The sequence below is a fragment of the Antedon bifida genome, chromosome 10 (genome assembly GCF_963402885.1).
Source record: "Antedon bifida chromosome 10, ecAntBifi1.1, whole genome shotgun sequence".
Lineage (NCBI taxonomy): Eukaryota > Metazoa > Echinodermata > Crinoidea > Comatulida > Antedonidae > Antedon > Antedon bifida.
The window spans coordinates 19,865,897-19,891,857 of record NC_136235.1 but is presented as its reverse complement, the minus strand read 5'-3'; the positions used below and the strand labels follow the sequence as shown (position 1 = coordinate 19,891,857).

General features: G+C 33.2%; 1 protein-coding gene across 3 annotated transcripts; it reads left to right on the top strand.

The window, feature by feature from the left end:
* The first annotated feature begins 509 nt into the window (after positions 1 to 509).
* Positions 510 to 25,773, top strand: LOC144854717 (cartilage oligomeric matrix protein-like). 3 transcript variants are annotated; one of them, XM_078712670.1, is made up of 23 exons: positions 510 to 844; positions 6,000 to 6,079; positions 12,361 to 12,678; positions 13,011 to 13,285; positions 13,565 to 13,661; positions 14,049 to 14,066; positions 15,690 to 15,766; positions 16,177 to 16,246; positions 17,452 to 17,600; positions 19,118 to 19,258; positions 19,712 to 19,786; positions 19,914 to 20,066; positions 20,205 to 20,309; positions 20,513 to 20,620; positions 20,933 to 21,095; positions 21,424 to 21,542; positions 21,948 to 22,000; positions 22,138 to 22,498; positions 22,647 to 22,892; positions 23,008 to 23,082; positions 23,305 to 23,399; positions 23,775 to 23,914; positions 24,079 to 25,773. In XM_078712670.1, exons 2-23 carry the CDS (start codon positions 6,004 to 6,006, stop codon positions 24,105 to 24,107), a joined length of 2,943 nt encoding a protein of 980 aa, XP_078568796.1. In that variant the 5' UTR covers positions 510 to 844; positions 6,000 to 6,003; the 3' UTR covers positions 24,108 to 25,773. The 3 variants fall into 3 exon arrangements, with proteins under 3 accessions (XP_078568796.1, XP_078568795.1, XP_078568797.1); XM_078712669.1 differs by having other exon boundaries at positions 21,424 to 21,546; positions 21,952 to 22,000; XM_078712671.1 differs by lacking the exon at positions 14,049 to 14,066 and having other exon boundaries at positions 21,424 to 21,546; positions 21,952 to 22,000.
* The last annotated feature ends 188 nt before the right edge of the window (positions 25,774 to 25,961 follow it).

Genomic DNA, 25,961 nt, shown 5'->3' with positions numbered 1-25,961 from the left:
GAGTTTAACAGTTAAAATTGGTTTCCGACTGTTAACTACAATGGGTTCGTTTCACCAACGCGTTAGGAACGCGACATGAGTTAAGGTTGCGTTACTAGAATTGATGGGAATCCTATTTCGACAGATTTTATTTCATTCAATGAATAATTCGTCACCATACGTGGTCTTTGGGACCTTCTTAACCCTAGTAATAGTATTGTAAATAAATGGTATGTAGAACAGTTTCAAGGTGGTTGATTCAACTTATTCGATAATAAATAGATTTTCCGCAAATTCAATACATTAAAAAATGCAGAAAGTATTCAAATTTACGATATTGTATTGTGAATCACCAATAGCTAAAAAAGAACCTCATGATTTATCAACGAAAATTAAACTTTTGTTACTTTCAATCCGAGACGCACCTGCGGTATGTAGTATTAGCGGTATGTAGTACAATAGGCTATGCGAAGACCAGGTAATTAAGAATATTGGTTAATCCCTCGAAAACACACGCGAGTCACGACGCCATGACGTAGTAGTGTATATTATTATGATTCTATTTATTAAAGCAACGTATATGGATATATATTAATACTGAAATGAGAGCAAATCATCTTGATGGCGCTGTTGCAAATCATATTCACATATCATATCATATCAGCCTAAAAGTTGAGAAAGAGTTTGGCTAGCTACGGTATCACTTCACAGAAGCAGCTGGTGTAGCGGGGTTGATCAGTTGAGACAGGCCGAGTGGATCAGCTTCATCGGGGGTTTTGTTTGGGCTTGGATTGTTAATTATAAGCTGGGACAGTTTATACATTTTGAGAATTATTATTTGATGTTTGGAGATTTATTTAAAAAGGTATGTATACTCAATAGATAATTATGATATGGGCCTACTTTGATTTAAAATCGATGATTATGAGTGAAAATAGATAAAAATAAAATTAAACAATAAAAAAATAAATAAACAACATTTTAAACATAATCAGGGTAGAGTTTCTATTTTTCGTGGGAAAAATCGAATCCTTAATAAATACAGTGTTTTTCCAAGTTCCAATAACTTATTTATAGGTAAGCCTACATTCATTAATAACAATGCTACTTTAACATTTTGGCAGGTTCCCTTATCGCCTTTAACATTTCTAAATATTTAATTTTAATTGACAAATTTCCTCTTTTTCTCCATTAAACATTTATATATCAACGCTATATATCTTGTAATTTTGCTATCATTTTATTTTGTACACAGTACCTTTTAGCTTTTGGACACCCAAGTTTTTACAAGCACATTTTAGATTTTTTTAAATTTATTATATTATTGATAAAAAAATATTATGATAAATACTTAATTGAATACGAATGCAAGGGCCCTTTACGTACCCAGTACCATTTTTGACGATGTACATTAATATAATGAAATGTGACATCCGTTTGGAGTAACGACGGTTTTAATTAAGTCTGACTAATATTACAATACTATTGTTAAAAAATCATATATTAAGCCATGTGTACTTTCGGTATGTAGTGTATCTATTAATGTGTGTTTCGTATTTTAGGACGGTCTAGACTATTCATCAATCAAAGACTCGCTTGTTTTGTTCTGTGTGAATTTATTATGTGAATTGCATTTCAATTCATTTTATTGTTTGTTAGGCAAGATAGTCAGATGCTCACATCATTATGACACTTGTGAATAAATAACTAGCTTGCTTGTTTTCACAAGTTAGTGAAACAGTGTGGTGATGTGAGACTTCGTTTTCTGACTTCTTTTTCTGTTGCCTTGGTCAATCTGTTCGGTTTATTAGGCTTTTTCCTGGTTTATTTTACATCAACTTACTTTCTTTTTAAACAGTGCATAGAGAGTATTTTTATTTTACGCTATACACATTTAAAACTATTAACCATTAATAGCACGTCACATATTGATTGATTGAAGGCCGTGCATCCCCTCATACTGTAAAGCATCCCCCACCTTCTGATCTCCCCTAGCTCTTCGTGGTATATTATACTGACATCAGATAGACGTTGGTAGGCTACCAGTAATAGCGTATTTGATCTAGACATTTTCTTTAATTAGCGGTATTACACGTATTATATTTACTTATACATCGGTTGGTTAGATGTCAAGAGGGATTGACCTTGGCAGAGTTGCCAAATTTGCTACGGGCATAATAATAATAATATCCCAAATACGCACCAATAATACAAATTACAATTCGCAATATCTCTCAATTGAATAATACGATTAACTTACTTGGAGGGTCGTGCAATGGTCCATATAACAAAATAAACTATGCTATTAATTTGTTAAATCAACGTGGAAATTGAACAATGATATTGATATATTTACGCCTACATGTTTTATGCCGCAGTAGGATTATTTTAAATCAGTAAATTAAACATGCTTGTCAGTGTTTGCACGGTAGAAAAATGTCTATACTTATTCCTCTTGTGGAGTGCCCTGCCTACCAGTGATTTTAAACACTGAAATAGGGTCTTAAAGTTCGTTGTCCGGATTTAATTTATACTGGGTTCGTCTTTCCACAAAAAGGGAAATTGTCATGAGCCTAGCTAGTTAGGCCTATTTACCATCTACTGGTTTCTAGTTTGAAAAGGGAACATATTAAAACAAATGAGACTGGGTCTGCACTTGATATCCAATCGATGGAGAAACTTAAAATCAAACTATTTTCATAGTATCTCTATATAGTAAGTTTGTCATAAACATCTTAGACCTAAATGAAAACTACAGAATGAGAATGTGCACGTCTGTGCAATTCAGTCAGCATTATTGTATTTTTCCTAATTATAAATCAAATTATAGCAATGCATAATATTAACAAATATTTAGTAATTGTCCGTATTGTTATCTTTGTATAGTTAACTTCTTGGCACATAATCAAAAAGGAAATCCTGATGAACAGTTCAGTCATCAAAATGACTAATTAAAAACTAATGTGTTTTTAATTGCCATCTATGTATGGTGGCTATTTTGTAATGTAATACGTTACATTTTTAATAATAATGTATTGTTTCACTAACAGTCCATTATTAATAGTAATACTAAAACGTAACTGACTTAATTGACTTTGAGATAGAAAGAAACTTTAGTTGTCTTCGTAAAAATACAAAGAAATGTCTGTTTCCTTTTTCTTTTGAATATCTGACTTTTCCATCTTAAAAACTAGTAACCTCTTCTTTTTTTTCTTAATTCCACCAATCAAATGTATTCTTCCATATTATCATTGCCTAACATAATGCGATTTCATGTTAGGGATGCTCTTGGACTAATAACGAATAATTTAAAAAGACTCTCAACTTTGACTTGCGGTTTGGAATTTCAACATCAATATAATACTGACCAGAAAAACATTGCGTGTGTAGAGAACATGAAGGATATATTACTCTAAAGTTGTGTACAAGATGATTTGATATTACGCTGCGGGTATATAGTGCCCGGGGCCCTATGGTCCTCGAACAACTCAAACAAGTCATTCAACCCATGTACAACAAGAAATGTGCTATGCTTGCAGGCATTACATCAAGTTAGCATCCAAGAACAGAATACAAGCATCTTACAACACGGTCAATATATCTCAAAAACCCAGGAGATTGCGTTATTTGATAAACTTAGTGATAGGCCAACACTTTGTTAAAACAATAGCATCTATAACGCCCACATCAGGCCTAATTATCATCAAAATCAAGCAAAGAAGGTAACCGAAGATGTGTATTTATTATTTTCATAAATTAATCACAATAGGACTGAAAGAAAATGACAGAAGTCATCTGTAGGCCCAGTAGATTATAAATTACAATTATAATTTTACTCTTCCTTTGTAGGTTTCCATATTGATATTCAAAACTTCAAGTTTAAACAAATCATTTTAGATCTTCAAAACGAAAAGGGAAGATTGACAGGAATTGTAAGGGAAAAACGAATCTGTAAAGTTTTCAGTTACAACAAGGTTGAAAATGAATATCACTTTGTTTTAGTATGTCCATACTACAAATAAATAATACAGTTCTTTTTTAAAAACGCATTATTTTAATCAACCAAAAAATAAAAAGTGTTTTTACTAAAGAATAACAAAAAGAAATAGTAATCAATAACCTGGTAAGATTTGCCTTTTTCGTATATAGAAAGAGAACTAATTATTTTGCTGTGTTATTATCTATTAATGTACATGGGCCAGGATTGAATAAATGAATGAATAAATGTAGCTATTTTCAAGCTTAGCGTATAAAACGCATCGTTAGCAAATCAATATTTTAGTAAACGAAGTTTAACAAAATATGACTCATTCCCCAAAGCACCACTTTTGTCAGCGGCAAGTACCCCATCGACGCCTACCCTATCGACGCCTACCCCATCGACGCCTACCAATACTATTTCTCTGCCTTTGATCTTTGCAAAATACCGTCCATTCCAGAGAGTTATGAAAATTATGTCGACTGTAATGTTCGAATGATTGACCCGAATCTACTACACCTCTTGCAAAGACGGTTGAAGGTATCTCTAGTTTTACACGAGGGCACCCCGCTACTTCTGGTATTTCGACAAGAGGCCAGCGGCCAGCTTTGCCTGATATCATCAGCTGAGGCAGGCTAACCTTCTCTTATGGGAATTTCATTTTAAGTAAACTCTTTAATATTCGGATATATTTTGTTATAGTAATTAGTTGGTTATCTATTTCATGAATCGCTAAACTTAGAAAAACGTATGTTTTTCTTCTATTATGTTGATTATTATTATTGAGTATTATTATAACTCTAAACATATACTTGTAACTCCCATTAATTTGTTTCTAAATGAAACAGAAATTCCTTTGAATAGTAGTAATAGTAAAATCCCTCAAATGTGACTTAGTTTATAAACACAATGAAGTGTATCTTTGTAATTAGTTTGCTTGTTGGATGTGTATGAAATAAAGCAAATGAATAATATAGCAATATAATATCCAATTTACTTATATTATGTTCATAAATAGATGTCTTTAATTTTCAAATGTATATATAGGAAAAGATTTACTTTCATTGCACAATCGTCGTCACCATTTATAATTTTTAAAAAGTATCCCTAGTGTTTATTATTATTAGTTGTATTATTAGTGTATATTAAATATTGTTTATATTATATTATTTATTTAGTGCTATATCCCTATTGATCCTTATTTCATCAAGTATAATAATACTTTGATATCACGTATAAAAGATGCAAGACCTATTAATGTGATTACCACATTAAACAATTTACTTGCATACAAATTCTCCAGTGGGTATTTGGGTATGCAGGTGAAACTATCCCGAACTGACATTCCTGTGTGAAAGGGGGTTACAGTAAGCTTGCCTGCATCGTCATGTTCTGTTAGTTTGATCTATGAAAGATATGAATGACGTCAATTAAAGAACTTCTCCCTTCATTTGATATTTCACAGTAGTATATACATACCACAGGTAATGTGTTAGCTGTGGTTCATCTAACTTTCACGGTCTAATTTCATAATTGATTCAGAAGAGGATGTTTCTCTGGTCAAACAGTGACACCTGCAAATGTTTTAAACATTACGCACAATGATCATGTTAATAAGGGGTTTTCGATTTGCAACGACCAAGAAGAATATAGGACCTTACACATAATGTGTCGTTGGTCGTCGCATGAACCTAGGCAATCGAGCGAGGACGAACGCCCTAATGTCCCCGCATGCGCACAATCAAGGAACACGACCACCTATAACTAGGTTCTGGTCGCTGCAAATTGAACGCTCCCTAATAATGATGATTGATATTCGTAACTTTAACGAATTTCAAGTTCAAATGATTGTTCTAACATTTCTATATTTAAAAATAAATATTCTGTAGCCTATCTAACTATTGAAGTCAAATGAAATGTTCTAGCAGTGACTAAATGTTCGTAGTTATTCAGGTATATTATAAGTTTAAAACAGGAACATTATTGGTTAATGTATGTTATGTATGTATTCTATTTTTATATTGTTTTTTTATTACTTTAGAACAATGTATCTGAGGATATTGATGTTGTCAACTTTCTTGGTATTTACGACGGCGGCAGACTCCGACAAGCCACTCCAAGGTAAGATTATACGGAAGTCCAAAAGTGCCAGAAGCGCCAAAATTAATTTCTGCAGATAACGTTGGAATCGAATACCATATCCCGTGTTATAAGTTTGTAAATGGTTGCCTATGGAATGGAATACTTGGTGTACATTAGCCTACTTTTTGTCTGTTTGTTCAGCAGGTATTTATAGTCCACTTATTGTATAATGCATTTGGAATGATGTGGTTTGTAGGTAAATAAATTATAAACTGTCTTATTTTTGTTTTCGAATTCTAGTTTGACGTGAAATATGTTTGAAATGAATACTATATTAAACTTTGTGTTCCAATTCAATGATCACGAATTCAAATCATATCCCCTTCTCTCATTAAAAAACAGCATACATTGAAAAGTTTATTGTTGTATGATATCAAATATTGTTTTGACAAAATGTAATTATAAAACTCGTCCTCAAGTTTAACAGGAATACCCTCGCCACAGCAAGTTATTTAAGTGCACACGACACAGATTTGTACACTGGACCTCCAGTTTTAAGTCCTTCCTCTCGATAAGGCTTGTTCTACCACCTAAGCTACCATATGGTTGAGACGAGCCGTATCTGTGGCGATGGTATGGCTACCGGTTTGTGGTCTACCTTAACGTTCAGAATTGTGAGAATATCCTTCTTAAGAGGCACACAAACAGGATCTCATGTAGGCTATCTTGGTTGGATACTCACACTAAAATTGGAAGTCAAGCGATTTAGCCAATTAGTACAACTCATTGACAATCTGAGTGCTACATCGTAGATTTCTCAACTAGATAGTGATATGTACTGGACATTAATTGGATCAAGTTTACCATAGTAATATAACCATTATGAGGAAAAAGGCTACAAACATTTTGGCTCCAATCTCTCACAGATTGAGATATGCCAAAACTGGTCAGTGACCCTTAAAGATGTGCCAACTATGAAAGTTGGCGCAGTCACATAAATATATATAGATGACCAATTCCGAAGAAATTGTAAGCTAATGACTCTCATTACAGGATAACAAGTTATAAGAATGGGTGTGTGTTGGTTTTCCAGCCTGGGGTATGAATATTATGAAGATGAAACTGAATTAGGATACTGTTAGATTATTTCCAGTTGGCATCAATCGCTAAATCCGAGCTCCCTTTACTCTGCCTAGCGAAAACAGGACATGCTTGATGAAAAATGATTAGTTTTCAATTAAAATAGTAGTAAGCCTATAGTTATAATATAAGTCGGAGAAATCGCCACCGTGGCATTATAGCTTTTGGGCTCTCTCTGGCCAAATAAGTTTGTTCATGTCCCCTTCCTTTGTATTGAGATGCTGATGGATGCAGCATAAAAAGGTTGTATTGAAAAACTATAACAATGAACGTTCAAAATTGAATCAATCAATCAATTTCTTTTATTTCGGAAATGTTTCATCCATATCAACAAACGTACAAAAGAAAGAAAATTCGCAAACTCTAAGCTTAAATATATAGAATACTTCTCCATCTACATACATTTTAAGTTATGGAACATATGTTTGCAAACACAAGAAACAAGAATATTAATCAATCGATTAATCATTATCAACAGACGATAAGATAATGACGTTGTAGTGATGAAGATTTTAATGTTATTCATAATGTTAATGATGTTTGATAACGATCATCTTTCGTAATTAAGATGAAGCACACTGATGACCTGACGTCGAAACTGATCCACTCGACATCTTAAAACACAAGTTGATAACTCAGCATGCTATAATTCGATTCATCTCAATCATGAAATGACGTCATATATTGCAATGATCATGTGGAGAAAACTATACGATTAGATATGGGTGTTCCCGATACCAAAACTAGGCTCATTTGCTGTAATGTCCATTATTTAGTTTCTGCTTAAGTTAATAGCCTATATAGAAAGTTTGATTTGAGGCTTGATTTGTTTCATATTTATCCTGATTTGCATAGGAGTCAGGTGTCATCCTTTGTTAGAAATCCTGTTGTTATAGTGTGGTAGGCGATGACAAAAGGCAGTGTGGACACACACTAATGGAAGTAGTGTCGACTGCTGTAGTACGAGCATATGTGTTTAAATGTTTTGTCATATTTACCCTGATTTGCATAAGAATCAGGTGTCTTCCTTTGTTAGCAATCCTGTTGTTAGGCCTATAGTGAAGTGCATTAGACAGGAACAATCGGACAGTGAACACACACTAATGTATAGACTACTGTAGTATAGTATAATGTGTTTAAATTAAAGAGACTCAATTCCTTGGTGATTCATTCATATAATTGTGTGTTATAATTTAGAATATTAAAGCTTCAGTGTTGTTTTACTTGTTGTTTATTAGAATTATGATAAAGGCATAATTGACAAATATTGAGGATGACGAATATGACGTTAATATATCAAGAGTCCTCCTCCTTCAGCTTCTCGACGGCACACGAGGGAGAGGCTCTCCCTTCCTCCTACAACTCTTTCAACATTCATACAACACGAGGCTAAAATTCGTTCAAATTATACACGAGAAACTCGTGGCCAGAAACCCTACAAAATTTGAAGTTGTTTACCTCATAAAATTAAATAATTCAGACTAAACACTCCTGAAGTCCCGCCCCTGATCAAGTCACCTGCCGGTGTTATAAATAGTAGACCTATATTGTTTCATTCACGATTACTTAACAGCCTAGTATGATTGGGAAACAAACCCAATATAACTAAATGATTTGGTTCCATAAACAGCTCACCGTGTTTTTAATCTAGGTCTATTAGCCCAAAGGTGCAATTTAATACGAAGTTATTCTAAACAGGACAACAACTCACGGTAAACAAACTAGTTAACGGTTTTAGATGACCCATGTCCGTGTTTTCCCTAATAGCTTATTGATAATATTTATACTAATGCTGTATTATTCATATTATTATGATGATAATAGGACCATTCATCATCAACAGCGTCGTCGTTTCCACCGTCGTCGTCGGCGTCGTCGGCGTCGTTTTCGTTGGCGTCGTTTTCGTCGTCGTCGTTTTCGCCGGCGTCGTTTTCGTCGTCGTCGTTTTCGTCGTCGTCGTTTTTATCCTCGATGTTTTAATCAGTAGTACCATCTACCATTTTCAATACCATAGAAACCATTTTCAGTATATTTTTATCGTATTTATCACATCACATTTTCAATTTGTTTATTCACCGTCATTTTCTAATTTTTTACATCCTTATCGACAGTAATATTTTGTTACACAACCGACACTAGGCCTATGCATAATAATGTAAGCTCAGACAGACTCCAAGAATTAAATTGTCAACTATAGCGTATAATACAACTCAAGCCAACAACAGGGAATTGTCCTTTTCCTCTCAATATTAAAATATTAACTAATTACGTCTAATTTCTCAGCATAACTGTATGTGATAGTGCGCCATTGATCTTATGTTCGAACACTGGTTCCTCTGTGACTCCCGTAGAGAACACCGCCGTTTCACTACGAAATATCGCTCCCACCCATGCTCATCAAACATCTGATAGTAGATAGTCCCATTGCAAGGTCATTAAAGGAACACAGATATGATTATAGATAAGAAGATATAAGTTATGTATAAAGAAGTGTTTGAACGATGTAACCAATTTACAACCAAAACGCATTTGCTAAATTTTGAGGGGGCAAACAAATTAGCACGAACATTTTTTGCATATGATAATTATAAAGATCTATTTATGTTCATGGTTATTTAAAATTTGTAATTAAATTAAAACAAAAATGTTACATCAATGTGTTTAATATTTACACAGATTTGTTATAAATACAGGCTATAATCAATCGGGTCAATATGGTTACTTTATTATGGGTTAAAGAAACAGTATTTTAAAATCGTCAAGAATTTGTCTTGATATTATCATCTGTGATACTAATTTGTTATCGAAATCACTGCAAATGATTTTCTGATATCTTATAAACCCAAGATAACCCATCGTTGGCCTAATATTGGATTATGTTGATTTAAACTATAAATTAATTGTGACGCGGCTTCTACCCCTTCATGCTTGGTTATACACCTGTTGAAGCCCGCTTCCAAACAACATCGCCGGCACGGAGAGGGGCTAGAAGGCTAATTATTATTTTACGAGGAATATATTTGGCAATAATTACGGGACAAAAACACCCAGATGGTAACCAAGAATAACTTTTGTGCTCAAGAATTCCTGTTATGAAATATGCAAACAGATTTTGCATACCCCGGGGCAGATGTGTAATTTAGCTACTGTATCAGTTTTAAATTGATTTTGTTATTTGGTTTTCGTATGATTGAAATGGATTTGGCGTGGTAATTTGTACATCATATGGAGTCGTGGAGGGTACCCTGGTGGAGCTCTGACTGCAATGGAACCAGTATAGAAGCAGCGGGTGACATAGACATCTTTAAGTCAGCTCAGAGATCGCCTCCTCATCACTAATTGCTATGCCTCCAAAGTATTATCATAACAGCGATATTGTTTTGCTTACCTAGTTTGATTACCTAAACCTAGAAGGGAATCATTGATTGATTAATTCGGTGACGACACGTATGTTTAGCTCATCTTGTTTGAAGTATGTCTTTATGAATGACAACATTATCATCATCGTTACCTTCATAATTACATTTTTTGTTTAATTCATAGTGCAACTAAAATTACCTTTGTTTGAATATCGAATATCAATTTCAAATAATTATCGTATTATAATTAACTATTCTTAGAAGCGTGTAAAACTATAGAGAAAATAATCAAAGATAATAAAAGTTAACATAAATAAAGAGTGATTTGCTATATATAAAAAATATTATCATCAAATACATTTTGATAATGGTCAAATTTACTTTAGATAGGCCTAATCATTTTCGTATAAGTCTTGTTAACGTTGATAAAAATAATGATAATATTAATAACAAAAGATGTGTTCTTTTTTCCTTTATATTTATTTAAGGCAAGCCAAGATATGAGCATAATTTCAATTATATTGGATAATAAAAGGAATCTGTATCTCTATCTGTATCTACATCGTCTGTTTTCCCCAATAAAATGTATTCTAGACTTATAGCCTACTTTTTTCGCCTTACTGCCGATTACCGTCAAGCAATAACTTGCATTATTTGTTTATGGTACCGGATTTTTTCTAAGCCATTCACTCGGAACAATTCGTCTGCGTATTAGTTAACAATGTACCTAGGTGACTGACGCCTTGCCTCAGTTCTCCCATCGTCTCGATTTACAAGTGCTTCACACCTTTTCGAATGCTTGTAATAATAATTTTTCTGCCAAATAAACAATTATTTTGTGGCTTCTGATTTTATATTATGGGTCATGATCTAGAACTGAATTCGCCCTTGTTTTCATTAAGGCATACGTAAGATCAGTTTCGTCACCAATTGTTTATGTGACAGCAGAACTACGTAGAAGCTCATCAATTTGAGTGGTTTTATGCTTAAATAAGTTAAACTGTTTCTCCCACAAGCTTGTGAAACATTTAAAGTTCGGTCGAATGAATCTCATATTGATAATTCAAACATGGAGATATATAGTTCATACGCCAGTATCATTACCATCAATAGCACTAAGGCCTATTTGTATTCTTTTTCCATTCTACTTGTCCATTCTCTATTTTGTCCATTTTTTTGTCCAAATATTTATAGGCCTAAAGAGTTTATACTAAGTAGAAAGTCAGATCAACTGGAGACAGTGCTCAATACCATGGGTATAGCTTAATACAACATTGTTATTGTAAACAGTTTATATGTATAATCTATACTCTATATACGCACAGATTATCATAATTTCTATAGCATCAACATCATAATATTCTCTCTGTGTGTGGTACCAATATGTTGTCTCTTCTTCAATACGCAGATGGCATTCTTAAACTTTGAACCGACGCGCTTTCATTAGGTTTCATAATGAATCGTTAGTGACCACAGGTCGTACTCCACCCAGCAGCAATCCTAAGTTTTACTATTTGAAATTGACTATGTACTGTACGTAGAACAACATACAGTAGTTCCAATAGTTAATATATATATAATATATGTATGAACAAAATGACTAAATCATTAGACTATATAGTAACATTTTGGATTGAAGAAAAATTTGTTTATACCCATCCTTATTGTGATATAACACCTTTTCTTCATATTCCATCTCACCGTGGCCTCCCCTCCAACAATGTGTTTATTTAATGAACCTGAACTGGTTTTATACATTATTAATTTCTTGAAATAATACCATTTACATTTACCATAACACTTTTCTTTTATATCGTATAGTGATGGACCTATTTAAAGTGTTTGGTATCGGTGACAGTTTAATAGCTGGTATAAGCCCGGTCGAAGACCCGCCTGACTTCCAACTAGGCAACGCATATTACTTTGGTGGTGATGCCGTCATGACTCTCCTAAAGGCCGATAGACTGGATCTTAAGAAGCTAGGCCAGGCCTTGAGACATCGGGATGATGTGTTCCTGATGGTCAATGTACGTCTTGTGCCTCTGTCGCAGAGTGTTCTTCTCGGAATCTACTCAAAGACTAATATGCCATTGGTTTACTTAGAGATTGTGTTAAACAGTGGAACGGGGTCTGATAAATGTAAGTAGTCGACCTACCAGAATAACTGGCTCTTTTTTACTGATTCACATGTCACATATTCGTAACAATTGTATAAGAAAAGTATTTCTAATATGTATGAGTAAAAATACGTGACAAATGTGATTGTATTAAGGAATTTTTCTTTACAAAAATATAATCCGGAGGTCGGCTGGATACAAACAAATGGAGAGTTTATCATATCTCAAACTCTTATTTTGTACAAATTTCGTTCTACTACACCAGTGAAACTGTCGGTTGGGCAGCCTACGTGTGCCGTGTACTGTTTATACAATTATTCAGTTATGTGAAAATCTTTCTTATTGTTTTTATAGTAACTATTAACTACAACTCTCAACTTGGAGAAACACGTAAGATTATCTTCGATGACCTTCATCTGGTGGACGGCGAGTGGCACAAAATTATCATCCAGTTCACCAAGCTACAGACTCGGCGTGAAAATGAAATAATCTTGTATTTAGATTGTGGAAAAGTTGGTCACATGCCGACAGATGGAAGAATAGGAAAAATTCTAACTTTAGATCGTATTAATACTATGGAATTCAGACTTGCACAATCTGGACCAAATTCACTTTCTATGCCATTTGAGGTAAATTATTTTCAGATTTCTTGAACTACCCGTTTTTAAACCTATTCGGTGATAATCAATGACCAACCTGTTAAAATTAATTGTGTTCTTAACCTAATAAAATTTTTGTTACAGAGCTTAAGTCGGCTTTCTATTTTCTTAGTGACATCCTAAAACCAAATGTAACCCAAATGGGACAGGGTTATTATTTGTTTAAGCAATAACTTTAAAGCTTTCACTTTATTTAATAGTGGAATTGTAGTAATAATTAATTTACTTTACTGTATTTTGTTTCAACAGGGTGCAATGCAGTTCCCTAGATTTCAGTTTGGTGGAACTATTGCTGATGCCAAAAATACTATCAACTGTTACCAAGCGCAAGGATTGCGTAGTCAAGGTAAACAAAATTGAAGCAGAAATTGCTATAATTTAATACTACTACTAATAGTAATTTCAAAGATTATAATGGTGTAAATCAAAACACAGTATATGAATTACAGAAATGTACCAAATCATTACGAATGGATTATACAGCTACTGTGCTTTGTAACCCATAATGTACCTTACTGATTGCTGTTTTTGGATTTTCCTATATCTAACATTTAATGTGTCCTTGTGGAATGTAACATTGTAAAAAATGTGTTCGTAGAGGTTATTCAATGTTTATTTTTCATCAAGAAATTCCTGCTTTATTTGATTGTTCTGTACTTATATAATCTGCTTTTCCCAAACTAACCAAGTTTGTTTTTCATTCCTTTTTCTGCAACTATGTGTTAACTTGAAGACGAAGCTTCTAGTTTTGGTAGGTATGCTTTATATATCTGTAATAGCTACAATGTGTATTGATAAGAATTACAGTAATATCAATTCTTTATTAAAAATGAATAATAAAAAAATCATTTAGGCTTGACTTTTATAAAAAATAAAAGAAGGGTTTTCAATTTGGTATGCTGATATTCAAAACTAACAACATACTGATAGGTTACTATAAATTAATCAGATAACATACAACCCCTTTAATAAAAGCTGAACTCTCCTTCGCTTCAAAGATCAAACCATTAATTATATACTACCTAAATAAATAAATAAGAAAGTAAGATTAAAACAAAGAGAGTCAAACAATTGAATTGGTTAAGAAACTACAATAAAATACAAAATACAAATTAATAATGTTCATATTTGACAGAACAAACTTGTGTTCTGTAAAATATTGAAAATTCTTAGGCTGGCGAATACACATAATTCAACTGTTGTCTAACTAGGTTAGACAGTAGGAGGTAGAGAAGCAATTTGCCCGCCTTAAGTAATTTAAAATTTTAGTTGATACCTGAAAATGACATGTATATGTTGCAGGCTGAACTACATAAAATGAACGATTCGGTTCTCCAGGGATATTAGTGTTCCTTCTTCTTCGTTAGGTAAAACAACAGTCTTGTAAATCGATCCATTGGCAGTACAACCACAAATGTATTTTTCCTTTTGAGTCCATCAAATGCTGCTGAATACAGTAATTTTATGACAGTGATGTAACACAGGCCTATTGAAAGTATAAACCCGCTTTATAAAGCAAACAATTATTATATATTAATGACACTTATCTAAAAATATTAAAAAGTAAAGTACTGTAAATTATATGAATGGTTTGGAACTTTTACAAAATAGAATTTTACAAAACATGATACACATGATATGCAAGCGGTAGTTTTCTGCTCATTCTAATAAATTCGAAAGATAAATAAAATATAATAAAATAAGACAGAAACAAATTGTCCACAAAAAATTACTGGTTGATAATGTGTTAACCTGAAGAAGTTCGCTGATCAAAAAGTTCACAGGCCTGGTTTTTTTTTTATAAATTAATGCTAATTTGCAACTCGAAGAACATTAACCTTAAAGTGTGTACTTTAAGATATAACTTGCATTAAAAATCCGAAGAATAGTCTTACAAAAATGGAATAAAAATTATAGAGAAAGTGCATTGGGGTTGTTCAAAGGTGTGTTAGTGAAAATGAACACCTTAACACAATCGCTGTATAAACGCCCTCTGGCGGTATCCATACACGTGACCTTTGAGGCGTTCTCATCACTGTGGTTGGTCCATCAAATATGACACAGATTCAGTACGGAAATGATACCATAACAAATGGTTCAGCTGATATTGCATTTATATACAAAAATTAGAATTACAATTTTCTTGAACTGAACTTTTATGAAAATAATAAAACTTTCCTATTTTTTGTTTAATGATGGCTACTGCAGGGAGATGATCTCCTTCTCCCTCTGGCTAATGAAACATTATTGTTTATCGCGCATGCGCGATGTAGCCTAAGTGTAATCGTATAGTAGCACTCGAATTTCACAAAATGCTCGCGAGTAAAAAAGGTGTTTGAATCAGAAGTAGTTTAAAATACTTTTAATTCCATAGGAATGACAGAAATGCAAACTATGATGCAGTCAATGGCATATGCTGTACAGGGAATGAAAGCAAGTATGGACGAACAAGTAAGTACAATTAGCATACTTATTTGCATACAAGTGGTGTCATGTGATTGACTATAACCGCGCGTACAACTAGTAGCATTGCTGTAGGCACGTCTTGGAGTCTAATGTCTTAACCAATAATATGAAATGTTACTTTCAATGTCTAAATTTGATTTGATATAGACCAAAGTGTTCGCAATAACTTTAAACACTTGACATTTAAAATGTGCAGCTACGCATAGACAATGTTTACAAACATGTTTGTCAACATTTTTTACATTAAAAAAAATATTGTAGAAAAATATACTCAATAAGAATATTTACAACTAATAAAATAAATTAAATTAAAAGAGTTTATTTTTTGCATATTCAAATTGTATGTTTTTTATGTACTTTGTTTACAAAATAACTTATAAATTTAATATGTTTAGACCCTGGAAATGGAACGTATGAAAAACACGTTAAATAGTTGTGGTATTTGCAACGATCCCAGGCTACGAGGTAAGATCAATTTCCACATTTGCATACTTTTGGGTTTTTGCACACTTTTAGGTTTCTGCACGTATTCATTTTATTTAAAAAAGAATTGATGAACACAAACACTTTTGTCAGAACGGGATAAATCTGGAAATACATAATAGTTGAGGCCTGTCACATTAATTGTAAAATTGTCACCGGATGGAGTTTGGGGAGGACACCACCTACAAAGTATTTCATATCCAGCCTAAACTTTATAAGCCATTTCATCCAGTATACAGTACTTTCAATACAGCAACCATCTAAGAAAGTCTTTATTTTCTCCTTAACCTTTGACTTTTTTAGCCCCACCCATCGACTGCTCTTCTGCTTTTAAGTTATCAATATAGATCCATACAGGTTCACAACACACTTTGACAACTGCGTGATCTTGTTTTATACAATTATATTATCGTGTCTTTAAATCAAGTTATATAGTGTTATTTTATATACATTATATTATATTTTTATTATATTATATTAGCATTGAAAGCAGTAAAATCATAGTGATGTGCCCGGGGCGTAAGCAACTTTATCCCTGAATTTGAACCGTTCTACACGTGACTTTTGTACACTTATTGGTCATCTCAATTACATATCTTACAATTTTGCTAGCCATAAGATATTGCTAAAGAAAGATTCTTCTTCTACTTCAGAAGAGGCCCTAACTGGCGTGCATTATGAACTTATCATCTTAAACATGTTATCATAATATAAAACATCTTTTGCATTTTGTGTACCAATGTTTCTTTTGAAAGCTGAAGTATTTCTATATTCAAGAAAGTTTTAGGCCTATATATATGTTATTTACAATTCCATATTTTTCAAAAATAATAGAAGGTTGCGAAAGTAGATTTGTAGAAGTTTGAAATTTGGTTATTATCAAATTGAAACAAACTTTGAACTCCCCTCTCAACTTCCTTTAAGAAGAGTTTAACGAAGCACAAACAATAATTTGGTGATTAACAAATTGAAACAAACTCTCAACTTTCAACTTCTTTTAAGAAGCATTTAGTTTAATGAAGCACAAACAATAATTTCATTATAAGACTTTCTTTTAAAACGGTTTGTTACACATTTACAAATAACACAATTTCGAGAATAAAGAGATTGAAAGATTTGAACACGGAACCCTGGTGCAGACTCTACCTAGAAGAAGTAAAATAATGCTTCAGTTTGGTTATTTACAGAGGAATCTCGACTACCACCAGAGACGAATTGCGACATGAAACCATGTCATCCTGGAGTAGCATGTACGATGACCCCTAGTGGCTATGCATGTGCCCCGTGTCCAAAGGGCTTTGATGGTAATGGTACATTCTGCACAGATATTGATGAGGTAGGCTTAATTTTAGATTACAAAATGTATATCCTGAAAATATAGGTCAAGTTATAATCTTGTTGTCTTCAATCAATCAATTATAACGATGTCTTGGCCTCCAAAAACATGAAAAATGAAGATTAATCACATAAGACTTTGAATAGGCCATTTTGCAGTTTGAATAAACTTATTCACTTCTGTAAAAAGACAAAAGAAACGGTTGTTTTTCAAAAACCATTGTCTGACCGATAATTTAAGTGTTTAAGTTTAATGTTTTGCTTTAAATTACATTTTTTCAGGTAAATAAGTTTTTTTATCTAGTTTTTTGTCAAGGTGAATAACTAATTTTTTTTAGGAGGACAATATATCTTTTAAATAAACTCCACAGTAGGCCTTTATAATTCTGTTCAAATTCCAGCATTCCAGCAATAGCCTGTGTGAAGGCGGGCTCTTGCTCGGTCTTTCCTGGTCAAATGCTCTGTAAATATGAAAGTTGGGTTAAATGGCCTAAGGGAGTGACAGTAATGTACTCTAAAGACATGAAACACATCATATATGCATAATACAGTACGACATTGTGTAATTTTAATTGCTGGTTTCTCTCCTACCTAATCTCCATTAGCTGTCTCATTAGCTATGTTTTTCTTAGCATATTATGTGACAGGGTTTAAATGACTGCTATTTTGTTTACGTGACATCAACCCACTTCAGAGTCAAGGTTGCATATTATTAAAATACCTCCCTGGTTGCACAAAAATATGTATTTTAATATACAGTATTATACTGAAATTATTGTGTTAAGTTAGTACTTTCAAGTGGTATCGATGTTAGTACTTTCAAGTGGTATCGATGTTTTTCTTTTAGTGTTTTATTTTCTTTTGTTTGAAAGTAGTAACACAATAAGAACAATAATCTTACCACCTGCTAACATTTTGGAAAGCTTTTCAAAACTGTTTGTTCTAAATAAAAATTCATTTTCAATGGTTTAAAGCCTAGTCTTTGGAAAACTTTTTTTTTTCAAAACTCGAGCAAACTTGGATTTGTCAGACCAGTTGAAAACTTTGGCAAAAATTGCAAAAAAACAGGTTTGACAGTTAGTGTATAATGTTCACCGTTATTTATAGCAGTAATCTTAAAGATATATTGTACCCCTTTTGTTTAATATGCCATTTTAATGTCACATAATAGTTATTCACTTTGACCAAAAACTGGATCTAAGAAAATTTTACCTGAAAAAAATGTACTTTAAAGCAAAAAATAATTAGAATTGTCTGTCAGGCAATGGTTTTTGGTTAAAATTAAACATTTTCTTTAATCTTTTAATAAGTGAAATCATTATTGTTTTGGGTTTTTTTTTACAGAAGTGAAAAACTGCAAAATGGCCGATTTAAAGTCTGATTTTATTAATCTTCATTTTTCTTGTTTTTGGGGGACAATGCATATTTAAACAACATATCAAGTTGGAGTTGAGAAAATAAAAAATGTAATATATGTATTAGTAATAATTATTCAGAATGACTTTTTGTACGTTCAAGTGCGCAGAAGCAATGCCGTGTTCTAGGGTAACAAAATGTATCAACTCATCACCTGGTTTCCGTTGTACTGACTGTCCCCGCGGCTACTACGGTACCGGTAGAGAAGGCAACGGTAGGCAAGAGGCTCATGGGACTAAACAGGTTCGTGACTTGACACAAATTATTTCATATTTAAAATAACAAATTGGAAGTTGGGCAATAAGCCCTGTAGTAATACAAGCAACAATTCCGGTAATTAATCTTGTGTTATGTTTACTTGTTTATTGTCATTATGTTAACTTAAGTCGATGTACGCGTAAGAAGCTGTATCGTAGTCAATCATTTAAATGAGGTAGCCTATAGTTAAATTAATTACACAGGTGTCATGAGAAAACATTGTCTTGAACTTTTGACACACACACTTACAACACACATGGACATCCAGTTGGATATCATTTTCAAGTCATAGTCATCATAGTTATATCATCATGATTATGTTTTCATTGATGAAAAGTCTGTTATACAAAAGTAGGCCTGGAATTCTTTTAAATAATATGTTTTGACTATTTCTATTTGCCTATTCAAAATAGTATACAATGTCTTGTTTTTGAATAGGTGTGTATTGATATAGATGAGTGTTCTATCAACAATGGAGATTGCGCCGATAACTCACTTTGTGTTAACACTGAGGTAAGATATGTTCGAATCTTTTCAAATAATCGGTAAACTGTTCATAATTAATGTTACAGTGTATTTATTAAGGATATTTATTGAATTGATTTGATTGACTGATTGATTGATAATTTTATTATTTTAGGGCGGTTACTTCTGTGGAGAATGTATCCCTGGTTACCAAGGAAACCAATCAATCGGATGCACTAAAAAGCGCATGTGCACAGATGGGATGACAGTTAGTCCGTGTCACACACATGCGGAATGTTTTGTTTACTTCACAAAGTTATACTGTGTGGTACGTCAAGCTTTGATTTTTGTTTCATAATTTGTTAATTAATTCATAATTCATTAAATGCTATTTTTTTTTATAATTGGCCTAAACAATATGCTATTTTTTTTTATAATTGACCTAAACAATATGCTTTTTCGACAGTGTGAAATGGGCTGGGCTGGTAACGGCCGCGTTTGTGGTCCGGATATCGATATGGATGGCTATCCAGATATTCAATTGAATTGCAGAGATTTTGTTTGCAATCGGGTAAGATTTAAATATTTATTTAAATAAACTAAACAGAAAATACGGAGAAAACGAATATATATTATACCGTAGGCTTACATTTCATCTGGTTTCAACAGTTTTTCTAGTGCTAATTAATACATTGGTGGTCATAATTAATGACAACATTCCTAAATTTAATTCAAATGGCGTACAATATTAAGGACATCCTTTTGTTGTATTAGGACAACTGTGTAGAGTTACCAAACAGTGGACAGGAGGATCAAGACAAAGATGGTATTGGTGACGTATGTGATAGTGATATCGACAATGATGGAGTCAAAAATACAAAGGTACAGACGTTTTTATATTCTCCGTATACGTGTATTGATACCTTTCTTTCGTTTTTATTTTATGGTGTATCAATGTTAAGCTCTGTCTACACTATCAAACTTGTTTAACAAAAAAAGTGTGATGTACCCAAATATGGTAGTGATATTCCCAAATATGGTAGTTATATGACATCATCATGTCCATATATGGGAACATCACATGTTTTGGTCACATAAATTTTGATAGTGTAGACAGAGCTTTAGGCTGCAACCAGCAGGTACTACAAATCTCATGTCTGTCCGTACATATTTTCTATGTGCTTACTTGTGTAGGACAATTGCATCTATGACGTCAATGTCAATCAGGAAGCCAATAGGGATGGCGATGAGTTTGGTGACGTCTGTGACAACTGTCCACTCTTGAGAAATCCTTCACAGAGAGACATCGATAATGATAATGTAGGGGACGCATGCGATGACGACAAAGATGGTGACGGTATGTTAAATACTTGGAAATATAGACAATTAGTATTTTACTTTTTTACGCTTTTCTGCATCGTGTTATTCAACAAACACTCAATATAATTGAAAACATATTTTTCATTGACAATATTTTGTAGAAAATACCGCATCCGTCCTCATTTCGTCAAAGTTTGTACGCGCTTCTCAATTTCTCATTTCATCAAAGTTTGTACGCGCTTCTCAATTTCTCATTTCATCAAAATTTGTACGCGCTTGTCAATTTCTTATTTCATCTAAGTCTGTACGCGCTTGTGAATGATTGTCGCAATGATAACTGTGATTGTTGTTTCACTTGTGTTTAGGCATTTTGAATCAAGTCGATAATTGTCCAATCAAATACAATCCTCGTCAGTATGATATGGATGGAGATGGCTATGGTGATGCCTGTGATAACTGCCCATATGACACTAATACTGACCAAGTAGGTTTGCTTTGCATATTAATATCAGGAAGACTCGTACAGTTCTATTAAGCTCTGTCTACACTATCAAACTAGTTTGACAAAAAAAGTGATATGGTATATAGTATGGATAGGGTAGTGATATGCCCAAATATGGTAATCATGTTCATATGTGGGCACATCACATTTTTTTTGTCACATAAAGTTTGATAGTGTAGACAGACAATTAGACAACACATATAGATTACATTTTACTGAACTTTATGTTGTAGGCCCTAACAATGTTTTGTACAGAGAATGCCTATAAAATGTATTCTTTTGACAATAATCGTTTATATTTTGTTTTAATTATGCGGCCTTTTGTGCGTAGGTAAAATTGATAAATTATGTGATTATATTTACACCTTGCTTCTGTTTCTCCTTCAGATAGATTATGACATAGATGGATTGGGGGATGCATGTGATACAAATGAAGATAGGTAATGCACGTCCGTTTATTTCGACAATCCATATCCAATGATATGTAGGCATATAGTACGCCTATCGCCAGTTTTAAAAGGAATGTATGCCATATTTTTCATAGACTTTGTGATCTTAAACAATCTTGATTTTTCAGTGATGACGATGGAGTGCAAGATAATATAGACAATTGCCCAGGTGTACCAAACAGCGCCCAGATTGACACGGACGGTGATGGACTAGGTGATGCGTGTGACGAGGATGATGACGATGACGGTATCAGAGATGTGTATGATAACTGCAGACTTATTCCTAACACCAATCAGGCTGACGAGAACGGTAACGGTGTTGGTGACGCGTGTGAATACGATCTTGATAACGATGGTGTTGAGGACTTTTACGATTCGTGCCCGGAGCGGAGGGATATCTATGCGACTGATTTTCGAACTTTTCAGACGATCATTTTGGATCCAGTAGGTGATGCCCAATATGACCCAAACTGGATAGTCTTTGATGAGGTAAGTGTGATGCATAACATATGTTGACACAAAGTTTGAGGCACACCACGTATATTCTGAAAAGAACTGGTGAGTTTCTCGACGTTTCGATCAATATATAGTACACTCTGAACAAATCGTCATCCAACGTGTTTTTTTCATTTTCCAGGGTCGTCAAATTTTGCAAACTATCAACAGTGACCCAGGCTTGGCTGTAACCTACACAACTTTCAATGGTATCGACTTCGAAGGAACTTTCTATATTAACACAGAGATTGATGACGATTATGCAGGATTTGTGTTCGGCTATCAAAACAGCAGCCGTTTCTATACAGTCATGTGGAAACATGCGCAGCAAACTTACTGGCGAGCAACACCATTTAGGGCGGTAGCAGAACCAGGGATTCAACTCAAGGTAGTTACCATTTGACAATGTTCTCTTTGCTTTTTTCTTTAGTGGTATAACGTATATTGAAATGAAATATCGTTAGAAATAAATTTACATTGTTGTGTATACTTTACATTTACAGGTAGTAAATTCGGTTTCGGGACCCGGTAGAATGCTCAGGAACGCTCTATGGCATTCGGGTGATACAGACGAGGAGGTAGGTTAACACTTTATTGATTTTACACAATACAACCCGTAGTTGTTGAAGAATACCTAATCTGATAAAGAATGTACTATTAACTAAAGAATGTATTATTATATATTTTACTTTATTTATTGTTTATTTATTTTTATTTTACAATCCGTTGTTGTTGAAGAACATCTAACCTGATAAAGGGTTTACTATTAACTAAAGCATGTATTATTTATTTTGTGATAGGTTAAACTCTTGTGGCACCAAATAAATTACGGCTGGGAGCATAAAACAGCATATCGTTGGCAACTCATGCACAGGCCGTCAATTGGTCTCATCAGGTATGTTTGTATGTTTTATATTATTCTTTAAATTCAGAAGTTATTTTATAACTATTGTTCTGGTCGATGAACAGCTTGCTTCCTATGTGTTAATACATTAGTATAGCTATCAGTCAAATATTGTCCAATGCAAGGAAATAGAAAGTAGGCCTATCTATCATTGGTAGGATCTTATAAACAAGGGTATCAATTGTTTGGTTTTACGATCTTTTATACAAACAGAGGTATAGGCCTACTTTGGAAACCCAAAAAAGAGTCATCTTAATAGGGGTGTTCCAAATATTTTTTTGAAAATATCGCAGCAAAATCTCGTGTTTGTTAATTATAATGTATAAAATAGCAAACAAATACAGAATGTGCTTTTGTATTTTATAGGGTGCGGTTGTACCAAGGAAGGAATCTGATAGTTGATTCAGGCTACATAACAGATCTAACATTAAGAGGTGGTCGGCTAGGTTTGTTCTGCTTCTCACAAGAACAAATCATTTGGGCTCGACTGAAATATACGTGTAATGGTGAGTTATCAATGTCTTTAACATACTTATGCCTAAAATCCCTGACACTTTATTAAAATAGTCAGTTTATTATTTTAAAATGACTCCTGTATTCAAACTTTGAACGATTAATAATATAAATAAAAGTCTTCTAATGATTGTTCTATTTCGTCTTTTTTTTCCAGATGCCATACCAGCCGACTACCGAGAATAGAAGATCCTATCAGGTCCATAGAAATATGCTAATATCATCATAATAGTGTGTGAAACTGACAAATTTAAATTGTGGTTGTTGCGTGCTATCGTCCTCCTTTTTATCAATTCAACTCAATTTATTTATGACGCCATGCCTATTTACAACTTAGGCATTTTCGGTTTCTGTTTTGCGCTGATGATATTTGAATATATACTTAAAATGACATAAGAAATAATTATAGTAGGATTATCATAGAGGTATACGATATGTATTGTAAACAGCAAGGACCAGACTAATCGTTTTACAACTAAAGCTACACTATCAAACTTTATGTGACAAAAATGTGCCCATTTATATGGACACGATCATATTACTACCATATTTGGGCACATCACACTTGTTTTGTCAAACTAGTTTGATAGTGTAGACAGAACTTTAGTCATATTGCTGAGCATGGCACCGATAGGTCTAAATAAATAATTTAATTGTCTTTAAAAATCCCACTACAACACCGGCCGTCGGTTAGATAGATGCTCAGGTAACTGGCGGGACTACTGTAGGTTAAAACACTAACGGGTAATAATTGTCCGATTCTTGTTTATTTTCATATTCTTATAAATCTTATATTATATTTCAAATTGTAGGAACATTTTACACTTTTATATATCTTTACATAGCATAGAATGTATAGTACGTAGATATACAGTATCGTTTTGTGCTATTTGTACTTCTGCTATATTACATAGTATAAATAGAAAATGTGTGTACATTCTTGTATTTAAATTATGAATTAATATGATATTTATGTAAATATTCAACTGTAGCTGTATTTATCAATCGTTTAAATATTTTACTAGGAGATATTAAATAAAATACCACAGGAATGTCAAAATTAGATAATATTATATAAAAAATTAGGAAGAAACAACTTTTGCACGTTGAAACAGTAGCTTTGATGAGTCTCTTCAAAGGATATATCCTTTGGTATAGGACGTAACGCAACGACGCAACGACGAAATGTACGTAATTTAACCAGTCACAAAAGATGGATTATATGAACTGTCGCTTGTCATGTGTTCAACTCGCTTGCGTTGCGTTGCCGTCATTACATTACGTCCTTAAGCTTGGTTTCCACTAGGACGCTACGCAAGGACGTAGACGCAACGTAAGTGAGTTGACCAATCACAAGAGATGGATTATTCGAACTGTCGCTTGTCATATGTTCAACTCGTTTGCGTTGCGTTTACGTCAATACGTTACGTCCCTAGTGTGAACCCATGCTTAAGCTGAAGATACGTGCAAACAATGTATATCCGTTTTCAGAATAAATAAATATTACTAAGTTATCTAATGTATGTTTTACGGTATATCAATGTTTATTACCACGATTGTATTGCAGTGGATGACTGAATGGACATAATTGATATAGGCCTATGTAAATGGTAGTTACACAGCAGATATTTAAGTAGTACTCTACAGTTTTCATATGGAATAAGCCTAATAGTAAAAAGACATACTGATTGAACTATATACAGCAATACCGTTTAATCCGGCTATTTCTCAGTTTCTCTGCAATGGCTGTATTCATTTAGCCTATTCTTACGCATTAAAGTATTGATATAAATTAATTTTTTTTATACTATTTAAAACTGTGAATTTTAATAAACTAATACATAAAATAGTATTCTATTCTATCTCTATTAGCAGAACACATTATATGATTCTACGCATGTCAATTATGATATAGTAACCAGTTATTTCAACAAATAAAGGGTCGAAATTTCGTAATTTTTCGAAATTTTCCCTGTAGTCAATTATTATGCAATAATATGGCTATATATGCGCATATATTGCTTTGTATCAACTTATAGA

What these genes read in the sequence shown, in the direction of transcription:
- LOC144854717 (XM_078712670.1), top strand. Translation starts at nt 6,004, where the DNA reads ATGTATCTGAGGATATTGATGTTGTCAACTTTCTTGGTATTTACGACG. An exon ending in CAACGATCCCAGGCTACGAG is followed by an intron (nt 16,247 to 17,451) that starts GTAAGATCAATT and finishes GGTTATTTACAG; the next exon opens with AGGAATCTCGACTACCACCA. An exon ending in CACTTTGTGTTAACACTGAG is followed by an intron (nt 19,787 to 19,913) that starts GTAAGATATGTT and finishes TTATTATTTTAG; the next exon opens with GGCGGTTACTTCTGTGGAGA.